The following is an 18543-nucleotide window of genomic DNA, read 5'->3' as shown; positions in this document are numbered from 1 at the left end:
CTGAATTTCTTGATGGAGACTGGGCTGAATTTTATAGGGGCCTTGATGTCGGGATCCATGGTGGCCGAAGGAGGCGCGCCACCAACTTCGACACAGGCAGGGCCCATCCCGATCTTGCTGGTGGTGGCAAGGCCTCATGACGGCCCCCCCACTGCTTGGCGATGGGACCCGGATTTAAATATTCAAATAAATTAACTCACCTGTGTTAATGATGTTTCTGTCGCCTCCTGAAGTGCCGCCGCGATCTTTATCCCGGCTGCCCTCACTGCCACGCCTTCAAATCGCCGTCCGGGAAAGGAGGCACAATAACTGTGGGAAGGGGGGAGGAGGTAAGTTTCTCAGTGCGGGAATGGGGGAGCAGGGTCAAACTCTTTGGATTGGGGGGGGTGGATGGTGGGAAGGGGTTGACAGTTAAAGTTATTAAAGGTCGGGGGGGAAAGGTTGCGATCTGAATCAAAGTTTTTTTGGGGGGAATGGGCTATTAATGACTCAATTATCCTTTGGGGGTGTGGGTGAGAGGAGTGCAGATGTAATGTAATGTGAAAATTAAATTTTAACACTTTGGTCCCTTTAAAAATTAAAATTTCTCCCTAAGGGCTTGAAGCCCTTCAAAAATGGCGCCGGTGCCTGTGCAGTGGTAACAGGGACGGCTCACCCACCCCCTCCACATCATCGGGGTGAGGGGGGGGGGCAGTCCGCCCCAGCCATGTTAATGAGCTGCCTCATATAAGATCGTGGTGGCTCCGCAGAGTAAAGCACGTGCATGCGGGCCGCCATCTTTTATGGCTGCTACTGTACACAGCGGCGCCAACATAAAATCCACCCCAGTGTGTCTGTAGTTGCCTCACTCAGGCATTTAAATTATTCATATGATTTCCCAGAACAAAGAGAAGATTTGGATTTGGAAATAATTAGTTTAAATTGCTATCTGGGACATCTTGCATGTTCCACATTGCTATGGAGATAGATGATGCAGGGAGTACCTGTTGGTGTTTTGAACTGTGTGCTTGCTGATAGAGAAGCAGTTGGCTTCAGACAGGCTGTTGGCCACAGAGAAAGCAGTTGACTTTTGGAAGTCAGGTGTACTCAGGAGCAAAAAGGCCATTGGGAACCATGGTGTATCTGTTTTGAGGCAGGCCTGTGCTCAAGCTGAGAAGTCCAGATTCGGGAGGTGATTGCATACCTCGGAAGTTAGCTGAGAAACTAAGAAATTGGAGTGAATTCCTAAGAGCTGTGGTACACTTTGGATTGGCCCCAGGAGAAGTGAGCAAACTGCCAAGATTCTGTAAAGTATAGGGGAGCTCTTGGGGTGGAAGTAACAGTCAAACAGATGTGTTCTGTTGAGATTTCGAGTTTAAAGTATTTATCTTCATGTTCTGTTTCGATTTTAAGTTTAAAATATGTGTTTCTAAATTGTTGTGTTAAGTAAGCAGTGTTTTGCTTTGTTTAACTCTTGCACAGCAAAGACTTTTTTTATTTAAAGCATGAAATCTTGTGGTGTAATTCTTTCAATAATAACTGGGAATTTGACTTTCTCTTTTTAAAAGTTTACAGTCCCTAACAGGATCTTAACATCGTGAAGGATTGCAGACTCTCATAGAATTGAACCCCAACAAGTGTCAACAACTTCATTTTTTATTTGCTCTTGGGATGTGGCTGACACTACCAAGGCAGCATCTATTGCTCATTCTGAGTTGCCATTGGGACTGGAGTCACTTGTAGGCCAGACCAGATAGGGTTGGCGGGTCCCCTTCCCTGGAGGCAATTAGGAAAACAGTTGGATTTTTTGACAACCTGGCAACTTTCAGAGTTATTTTTCTGGCACTAAGCCGCAAATTACCAAGTTTATTGAGTTTGGTTCACAGAATTTGAGCTTGTGACCTCTGGGTTCCTAGTACAGTACAGTAATGGTGCACTTCAGGAGAGGACAAGAGAAATTTGAAATGAAAATCATTTTTGTGGATTCCGATCTGGAAAATTGTGACAAAAATAACATGATTGCAAAAAAAATACTGATTTTCCTAGGGTGCAGATACGGTCATGCAGTGGTTATGGCCTGAATTAACAAACTATAATGTCACAAGCCTTCTGGATAAGTTGTGAAATTGAATGCAATAAATGTAGTAATTTGTGGGCAGGCACCAGAAAAAAATGACCATGAAAATTATTAGATTGCCAAAAAAACTGGTTCATGAATGCCTTTCAGGGAAGGGAACCTGCTACCCCTACTCTGCCTGGCCTACGTGTGACTCCAGTCCCATATTACATTGCGGCATGGCAAGCCAATCTGTCGTAACGCAGTTGCTTTAAGAAGAAGGTTCACAAAAGTCTTCTCTGGGCATTTAGGAATGGGCAGCAAATGTAGCTTTACCAAGGCCACCCATATCCAAAGAGCAAATTAATAATAGTAATCTATAGTCACTTATTTTATCCTGTTACTAATGACTAATTATGTCATCCATTTTTTTTTTACTTATGCTGTGAAGCACTTTGGGAATTTAAGTGAAAGATTCTATATTAATACTACCATGCTATTGTTGTTTAAGCAATTGGCTGTTTTTTGGTGTGCTTTTCTTTAATTCTTGTTACTTCTCTGAGTCCAAATCTTACTGTCTATATCTACTGGCTTGATTGATATCGAATGCTCTTTTTTTGCTAGCCATGAACCAGTTGGACTCTAGGCTGTGAACCCTGGCAAATCAAATTCTTTGCCCTTGAACAACAAGGGGGAGCTTTCACATTCACTGCCAGGGTGGTAAACTGGCAAAATGCATCACTCATCCATTGTAGGACCCTTCGGTTTTCAGCCTATTGAAATCAATGAGTGGGTTCTACAATGGGTGGGAAATCCTCACTGCCAATTTACTGACGGCAAAAATTTACCCCCAAGGCACATACAGTAGGTTTAGGCTCGATTACGATTAACCATTTATTTATGTAATCCTCAGATCATGCAGTTGCTTACAAAAGGAAACAGACAACGGATGCAGGAGCCAACTGCTGCCAACAAAACCTCATCCCGCTCCCATGCAGTGCTGCAAGTTACAGTCAAACAAAAGAGCCGGCTAAAAAACATCACAGAGGAGATACGTGTTGGCCGTCTCTTTATGATTGACCTTGCTGGATCTGAGAGAGCATCTCAGGTAATCATGAATCATACCAGTGTCTACCACTTCCTTGGGTACCTCAATTTTTCTTTTTGTAAACATAGTTTTTCAACATTTAAATAATGTATAAAAACATTCGCCACTAATTTGGAAAAATGCTTTGTTCCTTCAATTCCAGATGCACAGCCCCCTAGCAATAAATGGCATTGTATTTGTCATATTGTCTATTTAGCTCCTCTCCCACATTTCAGTTCTTTCTTCTCTTACTTAACTGCAAAAGTGGGGATAATGGTGGGGGTGTGGGGTTAGGGTGTAGCGAGAAGGAAGAGATTTGATCTCCTAGACCAATTTTCTAATATCTGCTGCACTACATTTGGGAGAAAGATAAATCGGCCCTGGCTGTTGTTCTCCACTCCTCGTGGCTGACTTAAATTGATATTGATGGAAGCTGGAAACCTACCCATGCTTTTAGCCTCAGGACATCAATGGCCGCAGGGAAACAAGGATGTTGAGGGGGATGAGTAACACATAAAATGGATGAAGTTGTTAGGTAAATAATAATTGGTATGTATTTATGTCATGAGTTTCTTTGTGTTATCTTGAACAACACTATGAGGTATGTGGATTTCAGTTCCTTGAAGATCTCTAGAAGGTTTATTAACAGCTAAATGAGTAAATACAGTACAGAGCAAGCTATATACAGAACCTTTGTCCAGGGTGTTCTTAAAGCGATCATACAACAATTTATTAATCGGATACTGCAAGCAATTGCCCTAGGTAGCGGATTAAAAGCCTGCAAACTAATCTGGAGGACTCCAGCTGTACTACCCTGAGGGCCTCTCTCCTTCCTTCCTTGCTTATTTCTCTTGATTAATGCACCTGTGGGCATTTTTTTGCCTTTTTTGTTTTTGGAATTCTTGAATTGCATAGAAGGAGCTACAAGGAGATAACTAAGAAAAAATACTAATAGAGGGAGGGAGAATAAAAGAAAATAAATATCACACTCTGTACAACAGAACGGAAATTTCTGTTCAACACCAAACTTAACAACAAGCTTAACCTTAAGTACAGCTTTGGATCAGTCAAACCTTTGAGGCAAAGTGAAGCATATCAACAATAATGTTTAAAGATCATGTAAAGTAAGGCAGAAGGTATTGTGATCAGAGGTCTAACGAGGACTAAGCTGGAAAGAATCATAAGAGACGTAAGGTTCATTGTTGGCAAAACTGGTTGAGAACAGAATAGCATGTCATGCAATTGACAACTCAGGGAGATCTTATATTTGAGACCAATATGAGGGAGGAATTGGACCTCATGTTGAGGTGAGGATAAAGATCAGACAGAAATGGATAAACATGATGGTGTCTCCTACTTGTTTGGTGGATGGAGAGGGGAAAGGACAGACATAGCCAGGGAACCAAGTGGAGCAGATTCCCGTCCAAACAATGAGGTGGAAAGGGCAGATACAGAGATATCTCATTATATTTTCTACCAACAGACTCAGAATACAGGCAAAAGAATGAAGGAAGGAGCCCACATTAACCGGTCCCTGTTGGCTCTGGGCAACTGTATCAATGCGCTGAGTGAAAAAGGAGCAAATCGATCCCAGTACATCAACTACAGAGACAGCAAACTGACACGGCTGCTGAAGGTACCCTCCTGCTTCCATCCTGAGCACCACAAGCTGTATTTGAATATTTAAAGATGACTTCTTTCTGGATACTTGTGTCCCTGTTAAGCCTGATCTGAGAATTTCCATATGAATTCACCCAGATTCAGGCCTGGGAAAGCTTGTCGAGTCACTTGTACCTGCAGTGTTATGGTGCCTCCTACTCATCTGGTGGCAGGAGAACCCCTCTCTCATTCATAATCATCTGAACAAAATGGATCTACTGGTAAGGAAATAGAGGTCAATTATGAAAATAAACATAATCTTTCAAGCTACAGCTAGCCAGTTTAATTGACTGGACAATCAGGAGGAGTGTGGATTAGGCCTCTGGCCTCTGTGCCCGATTGCTTGATCTGTCCTGCTGCTGATCGATCAAGCCAGGAATGCTAACTCATAGAATTTATCTCCCATAATGTAGCAAGTCTCAGATCTAAACTCTGGATTTTTAAGTAAACAATAATTTTCTTTGTTTCGTTACAGGACTCATTGGGTGGAAACAGCAGAACGGTTATGATTGCTCACATCAGCCCTGCCAGTGCATCTTTTGAGGAGTCAAGGAATACCCTGATGTATGCTGACCGTGCAAAGAACATTAAAACTCGGGTATGGAAGTCATAATATATCAGTGGATGATGTTTTTATTTGAATTGGATTTAAACATAGTTATACCTTTCCTTTTCCTTCCCTCACATAAAGAGGGAGAATAGGGCAGGAAATAGATAATGCAAAGATGTGAGTTCAAGTTAAAACAGGACTGAACAGCACAGAATTCTCAATCATTCTGAAGGAAGTTGTTAGTGCATTTACTTGCGCACCTCAGTTGTTCTTATTGTCAGAGGCTGTTTGGGAACAGAGTCCAAGAACTACTAGATCTGGATGGGAAACATGCTGTAGTGCTGCAAAGAGTGGATTCTCCCCACCCCCCCCCCCCCCCCCCCCCACCGCCCAATGCCCCTGCCTCAATCATCTCTCCTCCTCTGGTGAAGGATTTTACTGTTTCCTGGCATTAGGTTTCATCGATGCCTTTAGCCCTCTGGTAGATCACGCAGGTAATTATTTCTGCTTTGTGAGTGTTGGAAGGCTATTTAGCTCCACAGTGCATCGCAGCCAAACACACCCATCGCCCACACAAACACACTTTCAACAGAGGCCACCAGTTAGCGATCAACAGTGGAATCCCTAGCTCAGCAGGGTAGAGCTCAATTATAACATTGCTTTTAAGCAAACTCAAGTCTCTGAAACTACACACTCATTCATGAGGGGAGATTGTGGCATAGTGATAATGCCACAAGATTGGTAATCCAAAGGCCCAGGCTAATGCCCTGGGAACACAAGTTCAAATCCCACCACGGCAGCTGGTGGAATTTAAATTCATTTAATTAATAAATTCAATTAATTGATAAAAATATGGAATTGAAAGCTAGTCTCAGTAATTGTGCCATGAAACTATCATCGATTGTTGTAAAAAACCCATCTGGTTCACTAATGTCCTTTAGGGAAAGAAATCTTCTGTCCTTATCCTGGTCTGGCCTACATGTGACTCCAGAATCAGAGCAATGTTGTTGACTCTTAACTGTCCTCTGAAATGGTCTAGCAAGCCATTCAGTTGTCAAGGGCAATGGGGGATGGGCAACAAATGCTGGTCTTGCCAGTGACACCCACATCCCATGAAAGAATTTTTAAAAACATGGGATTTGAGCATTGATGGCAAGGCCAGCATTTGCTGCTCTTGAGAAGGTGGTGGTGAACTGCCTTCTTGAACGACTGTAATCCTTGTAATGGAAGTACACCCACAGTGCCGTTAGGGAGGGAGTTCCAGGAATTTGACCCGATGACAGTGAAGGAACGATGATGTAGTTCCAAATTAAGATGGCATGTGACTTGGAGGGGAGCTTGCAGGTGGTGGCGTTCCCAGGTGTCTGCTGCCCTTGTCCTTCTTACTGGTAGAGGTCATGGGTTTAGAAGGAGGCTTGGTGAGTTGCTGCAGTGCATCTTGTAGATGGTACACACTGCTGCTACTGTGTGCTGGTGGTGGAGGAAGTGTATGTTTAAGGTGGTGCATGGGATGCCCATCAAGCGGGCTGCTTTGTCCTGAATGGTGTTGAGTTTCTTGAGTGTTGGTGGAACTCATCCAGGCAAGTGGAGAGTATTCCATCACACTCCTGTGCCTTGTAGTTAGTTCATGGACAGTGCTTTGGTGAGTTAGGTGGTGAGTTACTCACTGCAGAATTCCCAGCCTCCGACCTGCTCTTTATATGGTTATATTTATATGGTTGGTCCAGTTAAGTTTCTGGCCAATGGTAACCCCCAGGATGTTGACCAGAGGGATTCCGTAATGGTAATACCATTGAATGTCAAGGAGAGATGGTGAGATTCTCTCTTGTTGGAGATGGTTGTTGCCTGGTACTTGTGTGGCGTGGATGTTACTTGCCACTTATCACCCCAATCCTGAATGTTGCCCAGATCTTGAAGCATGGACTGCTTCAGTATCTGAGGAATTGCCAATAGTACTGAACACCATGCAATCATCAGTGAACTTCTGCACTTCTGACCTGATGTTGGAGGGAAGGTAATTGATGAAACAGTTGAAGATGATTGGGCCTAGGACACTGTCCTGAGGAATTCCTGCAGTGATGTCCTGAAGCTGAGATGCCTGACTTTCAACAACCACAACCATCATCCTTTGTGCTAAGTATAACTCCCACCAGTGGCGGGTTTTCCCCCCGATTCCCAATTACTTCAATTTTGCTCGGGCTCCTTGATGTCACACTCGGTCAAATGTTGCCTTGATGTCTAGGGCAGTCACTCTTATCGCCTCTGGAATTCAGCTCTTTTCTCCATGCATGGACCAAGGCTGTAATGAGGTCTGGGGCCAAATTGGGCATCAGCAAGCAGGTTATTGGTGAGTAAGTGCCACTTGATAGCACTGTTGACAACACTTTCCAACACTTTGCTGATGATTGAGAGTAGACTGATGGGGCGGTAATTGGCCAGATTGGATTTGTCCTGCTTTTAGTGAACAGGACATAGCTGTGCAATTTTCCATGTTGTCCAGCAGATGCCAGTGTTGTAGCTGTACTGGACCATTTTGGCCAGGGGCTAGTTCTGGAGCACAAGTCCTCTGCACTACAGCCAGAATGTTTTCAGGGCCCATAGCCTTTGCTGTTTCTATTTTATGATTGCCATTCTTCAAAGAAAATATTAGGAGTTATAAAATAGTCCATTCTAATCAAGATAATTCTAATCAATAGTGTATAGAAAGACAGACTTGCACTTATATAGCACTTGTCATAACATCAGAACATCTCAAAGACTACTTCTGGTGTAGTTAAGGTTGGAATGTAGAAAGCACGGCAGCCAGTTTGCATACAACAAGGTCCCTCAAATAGCAGTGAGATAATGACCAGATAATCTGTTCTATCGATGCTACTTAAGCGATAAAAATTAGCCAGGGCACTGGAGAGAACTGCCCTGCTCTTTGTCAGATAGTTACATGGGGTCTTTTATATTTACCCGAGTGGGCAGACAGGGCCTCGATGATAGGTCTCATCTGAAAGGAGGCACCTCTGACTCTGCAGCACTCCCTCAGTATTGCACTGACGTGTAAATCCAGATTAAGTGTACAAGTCTCTGGAGTAGGACTTGAGCACAGAATATCATCCAGTTTATTTCAGCCCAGACAGAGCGAGCCTTCTTTCCTGCTTTAGTGGCGGCAAAAGAAACCTGATGTGAAAACAGAAAATGAAAATGCTGGAAATTCACAGCCATATCTCTAAACTAAACTAAAGTCAAAAGCATCTGAAGAAGAAAGATTAGGTTAACATTGAGATAACATGACAACTGTTCACTGCTAGTATGTAGCAAAACACAGCAAATGGCATTATTGTCCGCTTGCACCACGTTAGCTAGTTCAGTTTTCTGCTCAATGACACTGATTGTTCTACACAATGTGTTCTAACTAATGTAACTTCCCTTATAGATGTCGCCCAACTTGTTGCATAGTTCCAGCCTGTTTCCACTTATGTTTCCTCAATATTTCATTTCACAAGTTTCTAATGGGAGATTTATTACACTTCAAGGTGAAACGAAATCTGCTGAATATCTCGTACCACATTACGCAGTACACCAACATCATAGCCGACCTCAGGAAAGAGATTGAGCGGCTCAAGTTGAAGATTGATGAACAGGGACCAGAACGGAGAAAATCTGAAAAGGCCAATATAAGGGACATCCAAGGTAGGTTGGGACGTATTCGACGTTATGAGGTTTTGTTTGAGCAGGAGTGTCCAAGATGCAATCTTTGCACCCCTTGTGGCCTCAAAGTGTAGTAAACCAGCCCAGGGAGACTAGGCAACTATTTATGTTAACTATTTGTGTTAACTATCTGGGTACTGCCTGTGTGGAGTTTGCAAGTTCTCCCTGTATCTGCGTGGGTTTCCTCCGGGTGCTCCGGTTTCCTCCCACAGCCAAAAAGACTTGCAGGTTGATAGGTAAATTGGCCATTATAAATTGCCCCTAGTCTAGGTAGGTGGTAGGGGAATATAGGGACAGGTGAGGATGTGGTAGGAATATGGGATTAGTATGGGATTAGTATAAATGGGTGGTTAATGGTCGGCACAGACGCGGTGGGCCGAAGAGCCTGTTTCAGTGCTGTATATCTAAATCTATAAAAATCTAAATTTCTTAACTGTTGGTTTGTTGCAGATTTGTGGGCCTGGAGATTTGGAAAGGGCTATTCTTCAGATGTTGCTGCGTGTTAATAAAAACAATATCTGTGAACATGGGCAAAATCAGACTATGCAAGGTCATGGGAATATGAATCTGAAAATGGTATTTCCCCTGTTAAACTCCATGGGACTAAAAGGCCTATGAAGATCAAAAGATTGGACACTTGTATCTTAGAAGCAATGATTTGCACTGCACTTTATTTACAAGTTGGATTAATGAGATTTGTCTAACAAAAGAAACTTATTTGAAAAATACCTCCCCCTGCAATCTCCACATTGGGGTTTGGGCAGGAGATTGATAGAAGCCCTGCGGATACAGATAAAATTGGCCTTCGACAAGGTTTCTCCAGGGTTTCCACCTGTCCGCTGCGAAAGTAATGGTGGGAGATTGGGAAAATCCCTGGAAATATGAAGCTATCTATTTATGCATGCATAAAAAGGTTTGCCATTTAGATCTAACACTTTGTTACAGAGACAAAACAAACTGTTAATTAAGAAAGAAAGTCAGCCGTTTCCTGATGGATTTTGTGGCCTTAGGGAGGAGTCTGGGCTTTATAGCCATCTGCCACAATACCCGCTAATTGACCTCAAGACTTCCCAATTATAGAAATTCAACCTTGTGGCCTTACAAGAACATAAACAGCGGAGTAATTGTGCATAACATGGTATTATGCTCCTGTCCACATAAAACAGCATATCCACTAACTTGTTAAGAGTAACACCACAGATAATCTACTAGTGTGATAAATTGTAAATGCTTGTCAAACCTTCAATGTTTTATATTTAATAGCACAAAATATCTACCCCATTTTTTGATTGGTTCACATTTTCCAGTACGGACTTGTGAGCATGTCTTGATGTTTGTGTTTGCGATTGCTGTGTGTATAACATTTACTAAACTTACAGGATATCCTGTCACAGGAGATCTGCTAGTATTAAAAATTATTTTTTTGTTTATTGATGAAACATTTTGAGTTACTGCTATGATATTACACATATGTATTAAGAACTTATCAGCATCTACAACATTAAAAGGTTTTCATGTTCTGTTGTCAATGTATTTCAAAACCTTCATCACTGTGCAGAATTTTTTTGCTGATTATCTGATAAGTGGAGAAACCCATCACTGGGCCAAAGTCTCTTTAAACCAAATATTGAGAAATCCATGCTGTTAGAGTTTCTGTTTTCCAATTCCCAGAATAAAAATTGTTAATTGAGCTAGCGTATACTGCTTTTTGTGGGAGAGAGTTCCACACTTCTACAAACCATTATGCGAAGAAATGCTTCTTAACTTCTCTCCCGAATGGCCTGGTTCTAATTTTAAGGTTATGTCCCCTTGTATGAACTTCCCCCACCAGTGGAAAAAAGTTTCTCTATCTACCCTATCAATGCCTTTCAAAATCCCAAAAACCTCAGTCAAATCTGCCTTAACCTTTTCTATCCCAGAGAATCGTTCCTCATAATTTAGTAGCCCTGGTAACATTCTGGTGGATTTGTGCTGCACTGTTTCCAAGACCAATAAATCCTTTCTAAGGTGTTGTGCCCAGAATTGTACACAGTACTCCAGATGTGGTGTAACCAGGGGCTTTGTATAGTTATAGCAATGGCTTGTAGGGTTATCTGAGTGTAAGATGGACAAATCCCAACATCCAGTGACAGGACCTACAAGCAGGGGTATCAGTGAGTCAAACTGGCTGATCAGTTAACAGAAACGCTCTAGAGTTGTGCAAAGTTGCTAGGCTCAGACATCAGACTACCAGATCAGCCACACAGAGAGTCGACTCAAACCCAATGACGTTGCCACTGGAGATAAATAAGTATTATGTGGTGACAGCATTTCAGTCACTTCTACTTATACAAAGAATCAGTGAATACCCAGATTGTGTCAGGGATATGTTGCTTGCAAGCTAGAAATTTCCAATATGACCATTAAGGATATTTATTGGCTGCTCAGAGAAGCATTAGACTGAGTTCTGGCAGATTAAGACTGCAATAATTTTCCAATCTAAATTGTTTGGCAAGGCTCACTGGCAGTATATTGTTTAAAAAATGTTTATATGCATATTGCACTAATGAAGTTGTACAAGGTAGGGTTTTTATAAAAAAAAATCACAGGAGATTAGACCTACTGCAGCAATATTCCTAATAAGCAGAAGGAATCACGATTTTACAGCCAGCACTTCATTCCATTTCCTTTTGTGTGTATTGTAGTGCATTTTCACCTCTGAAGCTTGGGTTTAAATCCAGTGAGACATAAAAATCTCTGCTGGGCTGAAATAAAATGAATTCAATCAGTCCAAGTCCAGTACCTGTAGTGAGCACAGACCCAGAACACGAGCATCTCATAATTGGACACAAGTTAACACTGAATTGCCAATCTCACACAAAAGTGACCTGTGTGGAAAATAAAAATGTTCACTGGTAAAGTTAGAAATATTCTTCTGTGACACATTGTTGGGATAGAATATGTTGTGGGACAACTTTAAGAATGGACCACTTTAAGAAGCTGTAAGTGAAGATCACTGGAGGAAGTGATATCACATCACACATGACCGGGAAGTTGTTGGTGTTGCCCAACAGAGTGAGATGTGTTTAGATGCGGCTTGTGCAGTAACTGTTTGCATATATATGTTCTAGTTTAAAGTATAATAAAAAACTATGTTTTCTTTGGATATTACTTGTAGTCCTGTGAGTCTTACAATAGATCACAAATCAAAGGAACAAGTAATATTACAGAATGAAAAGAGTTTGATGCTACATCTAATCTAATCTAATCTACATCTGGCCCCAACAATACCTGGCTTGAGAATGTGCATCTGGTATCCAACAAGCAATGTGGAAAATTGTTTCTTTATCCAGTGCTAAAATCCCTCATCTTGACCAGCTCAGAAATACATTGGAAAAGATTGAGGGCTGATTTTCCTCTTCAGGCTCCAGCTGAGACTAACAGGCATGGTCTATCGGAGGTGCATTGTGCCTGTGAGGGATGGGTTCTTCCAGTTATCCAGGCCCAGGCCATTAGCTTGAGCCAGGTGCCCTCCTGGCACAGGTCTGCCCCATGGTAGGGCCTTTCACTGGACTCAGGGTGGGGCATGAACAGGAGAGTCATTGTAGGTATAAGCAGCCTAGCAGATGTATTTCCGGCTGACAAATATCTAGGCTTTCTTGTCATTGCTGGAGATCTCCACCACCCTCCATTTGGGAGTCCAATGGTCAGACCAAGAGGAATGTGAGCTTGAGGGTTGAGGAACACCTCCTCCTACCTCACTAACAGGCTAACACTGGGTTCGCACATTCTGTAAATGCAGACCGAGTTACAATGATGCAGGAAATCCCAGGACAGTGCAGTGGAGCAGAGACCTGAGCTAATGGTTGTCTGTCTCTATTTCCTCTTCACTGAACACTAACAGTGAAAAGGAAAATCTGCCCAGTAATAGTTTTTCTTAAAAAGTGTAAAAGGATTTTTCATTACCTAATAAAAAAATGTTAATTCTATATTATTTATTTCAATGGAGAGAGGTTTTTAGAACTGCACAGGGCAGGAGGTGGCCATTCAGCCCATTGTGCTTGTGGCAGCTCTTTGAAAGAGCTATCCAATTAGTCCCACTCCCCTGCTCTTTCCCCTAGAGCCCTGCAATTTTCTCCACTTCAAGTATTTATCCAAATCCCTTTTGAAAGTTATTATTGAATCCGTTTCCACCACCACCTCAGTCAGTGCATTCCAGATCATAAAAACTTGCTGCGTAAAAAAAAAATTCTCTTGATCTCACCTCTGGCTATTAGGAGTAATAAATTTGGGAGTTCTATGATCTAGAATCACATCCCAAAAAAATAACAAAAATAAGGAAGTAGTGTGAAAGTGAAAACTGGAACAAGCCCACTATACTTTCTTCACTTGATGCTGTATCCTGTGTCGCAGCTCTTCAATCCACTGTGATTTACATTAGGGTGGATTGGGGGATATGATATGCTTGAGCTAGATGTAAGAAATTGGTAACTTTCACCTATAGGAAATCAGTAATTAATTTTTAAGAAGTAGACATGAGTGTAATTTTAGTACTCTTAGTCGAGATATAATTGGAGAGTAACTAAAGGAAGAGAGTGTATACCAACTGGCTGGAGTTCAGTGGTTTCCAGCTTGGCCTTGAGAAAGATCTTCCATGGGACAGTAACTGGGACCTTAATATAAGCAGTCAGGAGAATTCTTCATTCTCCATCCCTCTAATTTGCATTTATTTGTCTCTGCAGCAAAGAAAAGCAAATGTACAAACAAGCAACAAAATAATTAGTAATTTAACATTTTCCAGAGGTGTTGAAAATGGGCCCTTCTGCCAGTGTGAGTCTAAGTTCAAGCTGGCTGACCTGACAATTCATTGAAGATGAGGAATTCACTCAAATGAGACTGATGTTCATTCTCAGCAAACTTGTTGTTTGTTGGCAGAGAATAGACTAGTTGTGCCAGGGACCAAGTGTGGGGAGGTTTTGACCACCTTTGCCAGTCTTCATGACTGAAGAAGCAATAAAATGGATAATAAGCGGTGACAGTGTCCAATTGCAAAAAAAAACTGAAAAAACTCCAAAGGGAATAATAGTCATCTCTGTAAACTCATTCACAATGATAATTTTGTAATGTACTTTCAGCTGAAGTCCAGCAGCACTCAGTGCAGTACAACCGAAGGGAGATGGATCGGCTAAGGGATCAATTGATGATTGCTTTCAGGCAACAAATGGAGATCCGGCGCAGCCTCATTGAGCTTGAAAACACCAATATGGAGCTTCACATTGACACCTCCAGACATTTACTAACCATAGCTGAGTGAGTTCCACAGACCTCTTAATAATAACACAAAGACTTGAACTGGACTGACTACTGAATGCAAATTGAACTTTGCAGGACATTAATAAATAATGTACTTCTTTTTCTAGTAAGATTCAGTGATCTTCTATGTGCATGTGGCATCAGAAATAAAATTACCTTAAGCCATGCTGGTTTTTTCACAACTGGGGAAAGCCACTGCACCCTCCTTTTATTGCTGTAACACGTGACCATGAATGGTGGGGCCTAAGGGATCAGTGGCAAAAAAGATACATATTCCATGGCCTCCAATACCTCTTTTGAGGACATAGACAATGTCTGGTGCTGGAGGAATTCCCTGGTGTGGAGTTTGCATCCCTGATGGTAGATAGAGTGAAGAAGGCATACGGAATGCTTTCCTTTATTGGCCGAGGTATAGAATACAAAATACAAAAGCAGGGATGTGATACTGGAACAGTATAAAACGCTGGTTAGGCCACAGCTGGAGTATTGTGTACAGTTATGGTCACCTCATTACAGGAAGGACATGATTGCTCTGGAGAGAGTACAGAGGTGATTTACAAGAATGTTGCCCGGGCTTGAAAGTTGCAGCTATGAGGAAAGATTGGATCAGCTAGAGTTGTTTTCTTTAGAACTGACAAGGCTGAAGGGTGACTTAATTGAGGTGTACAAAATTATGAGAGGCCGAGATAGAGTAGACAGGAAGGACCTGTTTCCCTTAGCGAAGGGGTCAATTACTGGGGGCACAGATTTAAGGTGATTGGTAGAAGGATGAGAGGGGACATGAGGAAAAGCTTTTTCACCCAGAGGGTGGTGGGTTTCTGGAATTCACTGCCAGGAATGGTGGTGGAGGTAGAAACCCTCAACTCATTTAAAAGGTACCTGGACATGTACCTGAAGTGCTGTAACCTGCAAGGCTACGGACCAGGTGCTGGAAGGTGGGATTAGATTGGGCAGCTAGTTTTATCGGCCGGCGCAGACACGATGAGCTGAATGGCCTCCTTCTGTGCGATAATTTTTCTATTGTTCTATAGTTCTATATTGTCCACTGTTGTTGCTGCTTAGAGTCCTGCCCTCCTGGTTAGCACCATTAAAGTGTCTTTAATACTCCATTTATGTCACCCAGCTTCGCACAAGGTCTGCAATGACGGTTCTTTTTCATTTCTATTTGTAACTGAGTGACATTAGAGCTGCATGAACAATTTGTGACGGTGACTAAGTATTAGCCAAAAGCTTGGTTGTGTTTCAAACCCACGGAAAGCGGTTTGGGATAATCTTGCTGTCAATGCTGAAGGTAAATTAAAAGTACATTATTTTCACTGCAGTAGAGACATTCTTTGAGTTGTGTGGGAAGGATATTTGGCAGGAAGGCAGTTAAAATCACAGCAGCAGAATCCTCATCCCACAGTGTATGCTGATTATGATGCACAGTCTTTTTCAAGAGCACTGTTGCTACCTCTCTTCAACTATTGTTGCCATTTCTTGGCCGATTATTTCAGTTCTAACACTTTTTTTACTGTATCATTCACTTGAGTTTTACCCACAAATAAGCAGCAGCATCAGCTCCAGTACATCCATTGTTTTCAACGTGACAGCTTTAAAGTTAACAGGGTAGAAATTCTTCTCGGGCACTAGTACAGGGTGAGTGGTATTGCTTTGGCTGTCTGTTTTATTGCTGGTCCTGATTGGAGCTGAATATCTGACAAAGTGTATAACTGGCAGACAAAGCAATACCACTTCACTACCCAAGGCAAATTTCTACCTCAGTAAGAGTCAAGTATTCTATGGGTTTTTTTAACATAAAGTTCCCATGAAAACAAATCTTTTTGTCTGCAATTATTGGGAATGAATGTATTAATGAGACGAACATACAAACATACGAATTAGGAGCAGGAGTAGGCCACTCGGCCCCTCGAGCCTGCTCCGCCATTCAATAAGTTCATGGCTGAACTGATTACTCCACATTTCCACTTACCCCCGATAACCTTTCACCCCCTTGCTTATCAAGAATCTATCTACCTCAGCCTTAAAAATATTCAAAGACTCTGCTTCCACTGCCTTTTGAGGAAGAGAATTCCAAAGACTCACGACCCTCTGAGAGAAAAATCTCTCATCTGTCTTAAATGGGCAACCCCTTATTTTTAAACAGTGACTCCTAGTTCTAGATTCTCCCACAAGGGGAAACATCCTTTCCACATCCACCCTGTCAAGACCCCTCAGGATCTTATATGTTTCAATCAAGTCGCCTCTTACTCTTCTAAATTCCAGCGGATACATGCCTATCCTGTCCAATCCAGATATTAGTCTAGTAAACCTTCTCTGTACTGCATTTACATCTTTCCTTAGATAAGGAGACCAGTACTCCAGATGTGATCTCACCAACGCCCTGTATTGCTGAAGCATAACCTCCCTACTTTTGTATTCAATTCCCCTTGCGATAAACGATCACATCCTATTAGCTTTCCTAATTACGTGCTGTATCTGCATACTAACCTTTTGCGATTCATCGATTCATGCACTAGGACACCCAGATCCCTCTGCATCTCAGAGCTCTGCAATCTCTCACCATTTAGATAATATGCTTCTTTTTTATTCTTCCTGCCAAAGTAGACAAATTCACACTTTCCCACATTATACTCCATTTGGCAGATCTTTGTCCACTCACTTAACCTATCTATATCCCTTTGTAGCCTTATGTCTTCTTCACAAGTTACTGTCCTACCTATCTTTGTGTCATCAGCAAATTTAGCAACCATACCTTCGGTCCCTTCATTTAAAAGTGTTCTTATTTTAAAGTTGCCCTATGTTACATCTCACATGCTTTGCTCCTCACTTCCCATCAATGGTGGAGCCTTCAGTATTTCACTGCTACACTCTGAAACTTCCTCCCTAAACCTCTTTGTCTTGCTACATCTCTGCTCTCCTTCAAAAGTCTCCTTAAAACCTATCTCTTTGCACCTGTTCTAATCTCCACCCCCACCCCTCCGCCCCCACTCATGCACCCCCAAATCCTGGTTCATATTTTGTTAAAGGCACTCATTAAAGGCAAGCTGTTGAGTAATTGACGTTCATGTAGAAAACTATTTTTTCAAAAACATGAACTACAGCAAGTTGTATATAATTCTGTTGAACACAGATTCAAATCTACCATTAAAGGTATCTTTTTTAAAAATGCTTTGATTTCATATAGATTGGTATTAAAAGTAAATTTCAGTATTTTCATTATAGATCATGGTATTATACAGCAAACTCAACTGGTAAATATGTGTAAAATACCATACAATGTTTGAAACTGACCTTGAAAAATTAAGTTACAGTGAAACAAACCGTAGATTCTGGTTATAGGATGTTCTGATTGTTGCAGAAATTATCTGTGAGGATGAGTTGACGATTGTAGGATTGAAGGCTGGTGATAACAGGAGAATTTTCTTTAGCTTTGGAATGGTGGGAATAATGAGTAATCCCTCACTTATCGAATCATAGGGCTGAATTTTATGGGGCCCCTTAGGGACGGGAATGGAGATGGGGGGGCCCCATAAAATTGTGTCGGAAGGCGGGCGGACGGAGTGCCCATCGCTTTCCCGATGCCTTTCACATTAGTCTGAGGTGGGGAAGGCCAAGAATGGCCTACCCGCCCCCGGCCAGTCAGCTGAGGCCCTTACGTGGCCAATTTGGCTACTTACGGGTTTCTTCCCACCTCCACTTCAATTTCATTGAAGGTGGAGAGACCCATGCCGCGGGGAGATACTGGCAGGTAAAACCAAGTGGGGTCAGGGGCATCCCTCATTTGGGGCTAATCCAGTGCCTCCGGAAGCCCCCCACCCATGGTGGCAATCACCAAACCCCTGGGAAGACCCCACCCAACCTCACCCCCTCATCCTGTCACCGGGCCCGCCTAAATAGCCTGGTGACCCCCGACCCCACTCACCTGCCCCGGGGTCCTCCCTCTCCTCGATGCTGCAGGGCCTCCTGCAGTACCAGCAGTGGCCACTGCTCCCACTGACGCCGCCAGTATTGCAGAGCTGTCGGCCTTCCGATTGGCCGGCAGCTCTCGGAGGCAGGAGCTTGTCTCTTTAAGGGACAGCGTCCTGGACGGTGGACAGTTAATTGTCTGCCTGCTGTGAAATAGCAACAGGGGTCCAATGGAGGGCCGCGGCGGGGTGACACGAAGGATTTGGAGAGCATACAGAAGAGATTTACTAGAATGGGATGAGGGTTTACAGT

General features: G+C 42.5%; 1 protein-coding gene across 3 annotated transcripts in view; it reads left to right on the top strand.

Moving 5' to 3' along the window:
• The window catches only part of si:dkey-26i13.8 (kinesin-like protein KIF19), a 209126-nt gene that overhangs the window by 75419 nt on the left and 115164 nt on the right, over positions 1-18543 (top strand). For all 3 annotated transcript variants that reach the window (XM_068055750.1, XM_068055749.1, XM_068055748.1), the window contains exons 7-11: positions 2949-3143; positions 4606-4758; positions 5257-5379; positions 8856-9012; positions 14145-14319. In XM_068055750.1, coding sequence (XP_067911851.1) covers positions 2949-3143; positions 4606-4758; positions 5257-5379; positions 8856-9012; positions 14145-14319 — 803 coding nt within the window. The remainder of the gene's footprint in view (positions 1-2948; positions 3144-4605; positions 4759-5256; positions 5380-8855; positions 9013-14144; positions 14320-18543) is intronic.

The sequence above is a fragment of the Heterodontus francisci genome, chromosome 24 (assembly GCF_036365525.1).
Source record: "Heterodontus francisci isolate sHetFra1 chromosome 24, sHetFra1.hap1, whole genome shotgun sequence".
Taxonomy (NCBI): Eukaryota; Metazoa; Chordata; class Chondrichthyes; order Heterodontiformes; family Heterodontidae; genus Heterodontus; species Heterodontus francisci.
This window is presented reverse-complemented; position numbering and strand designations above follow the sequence as displayed.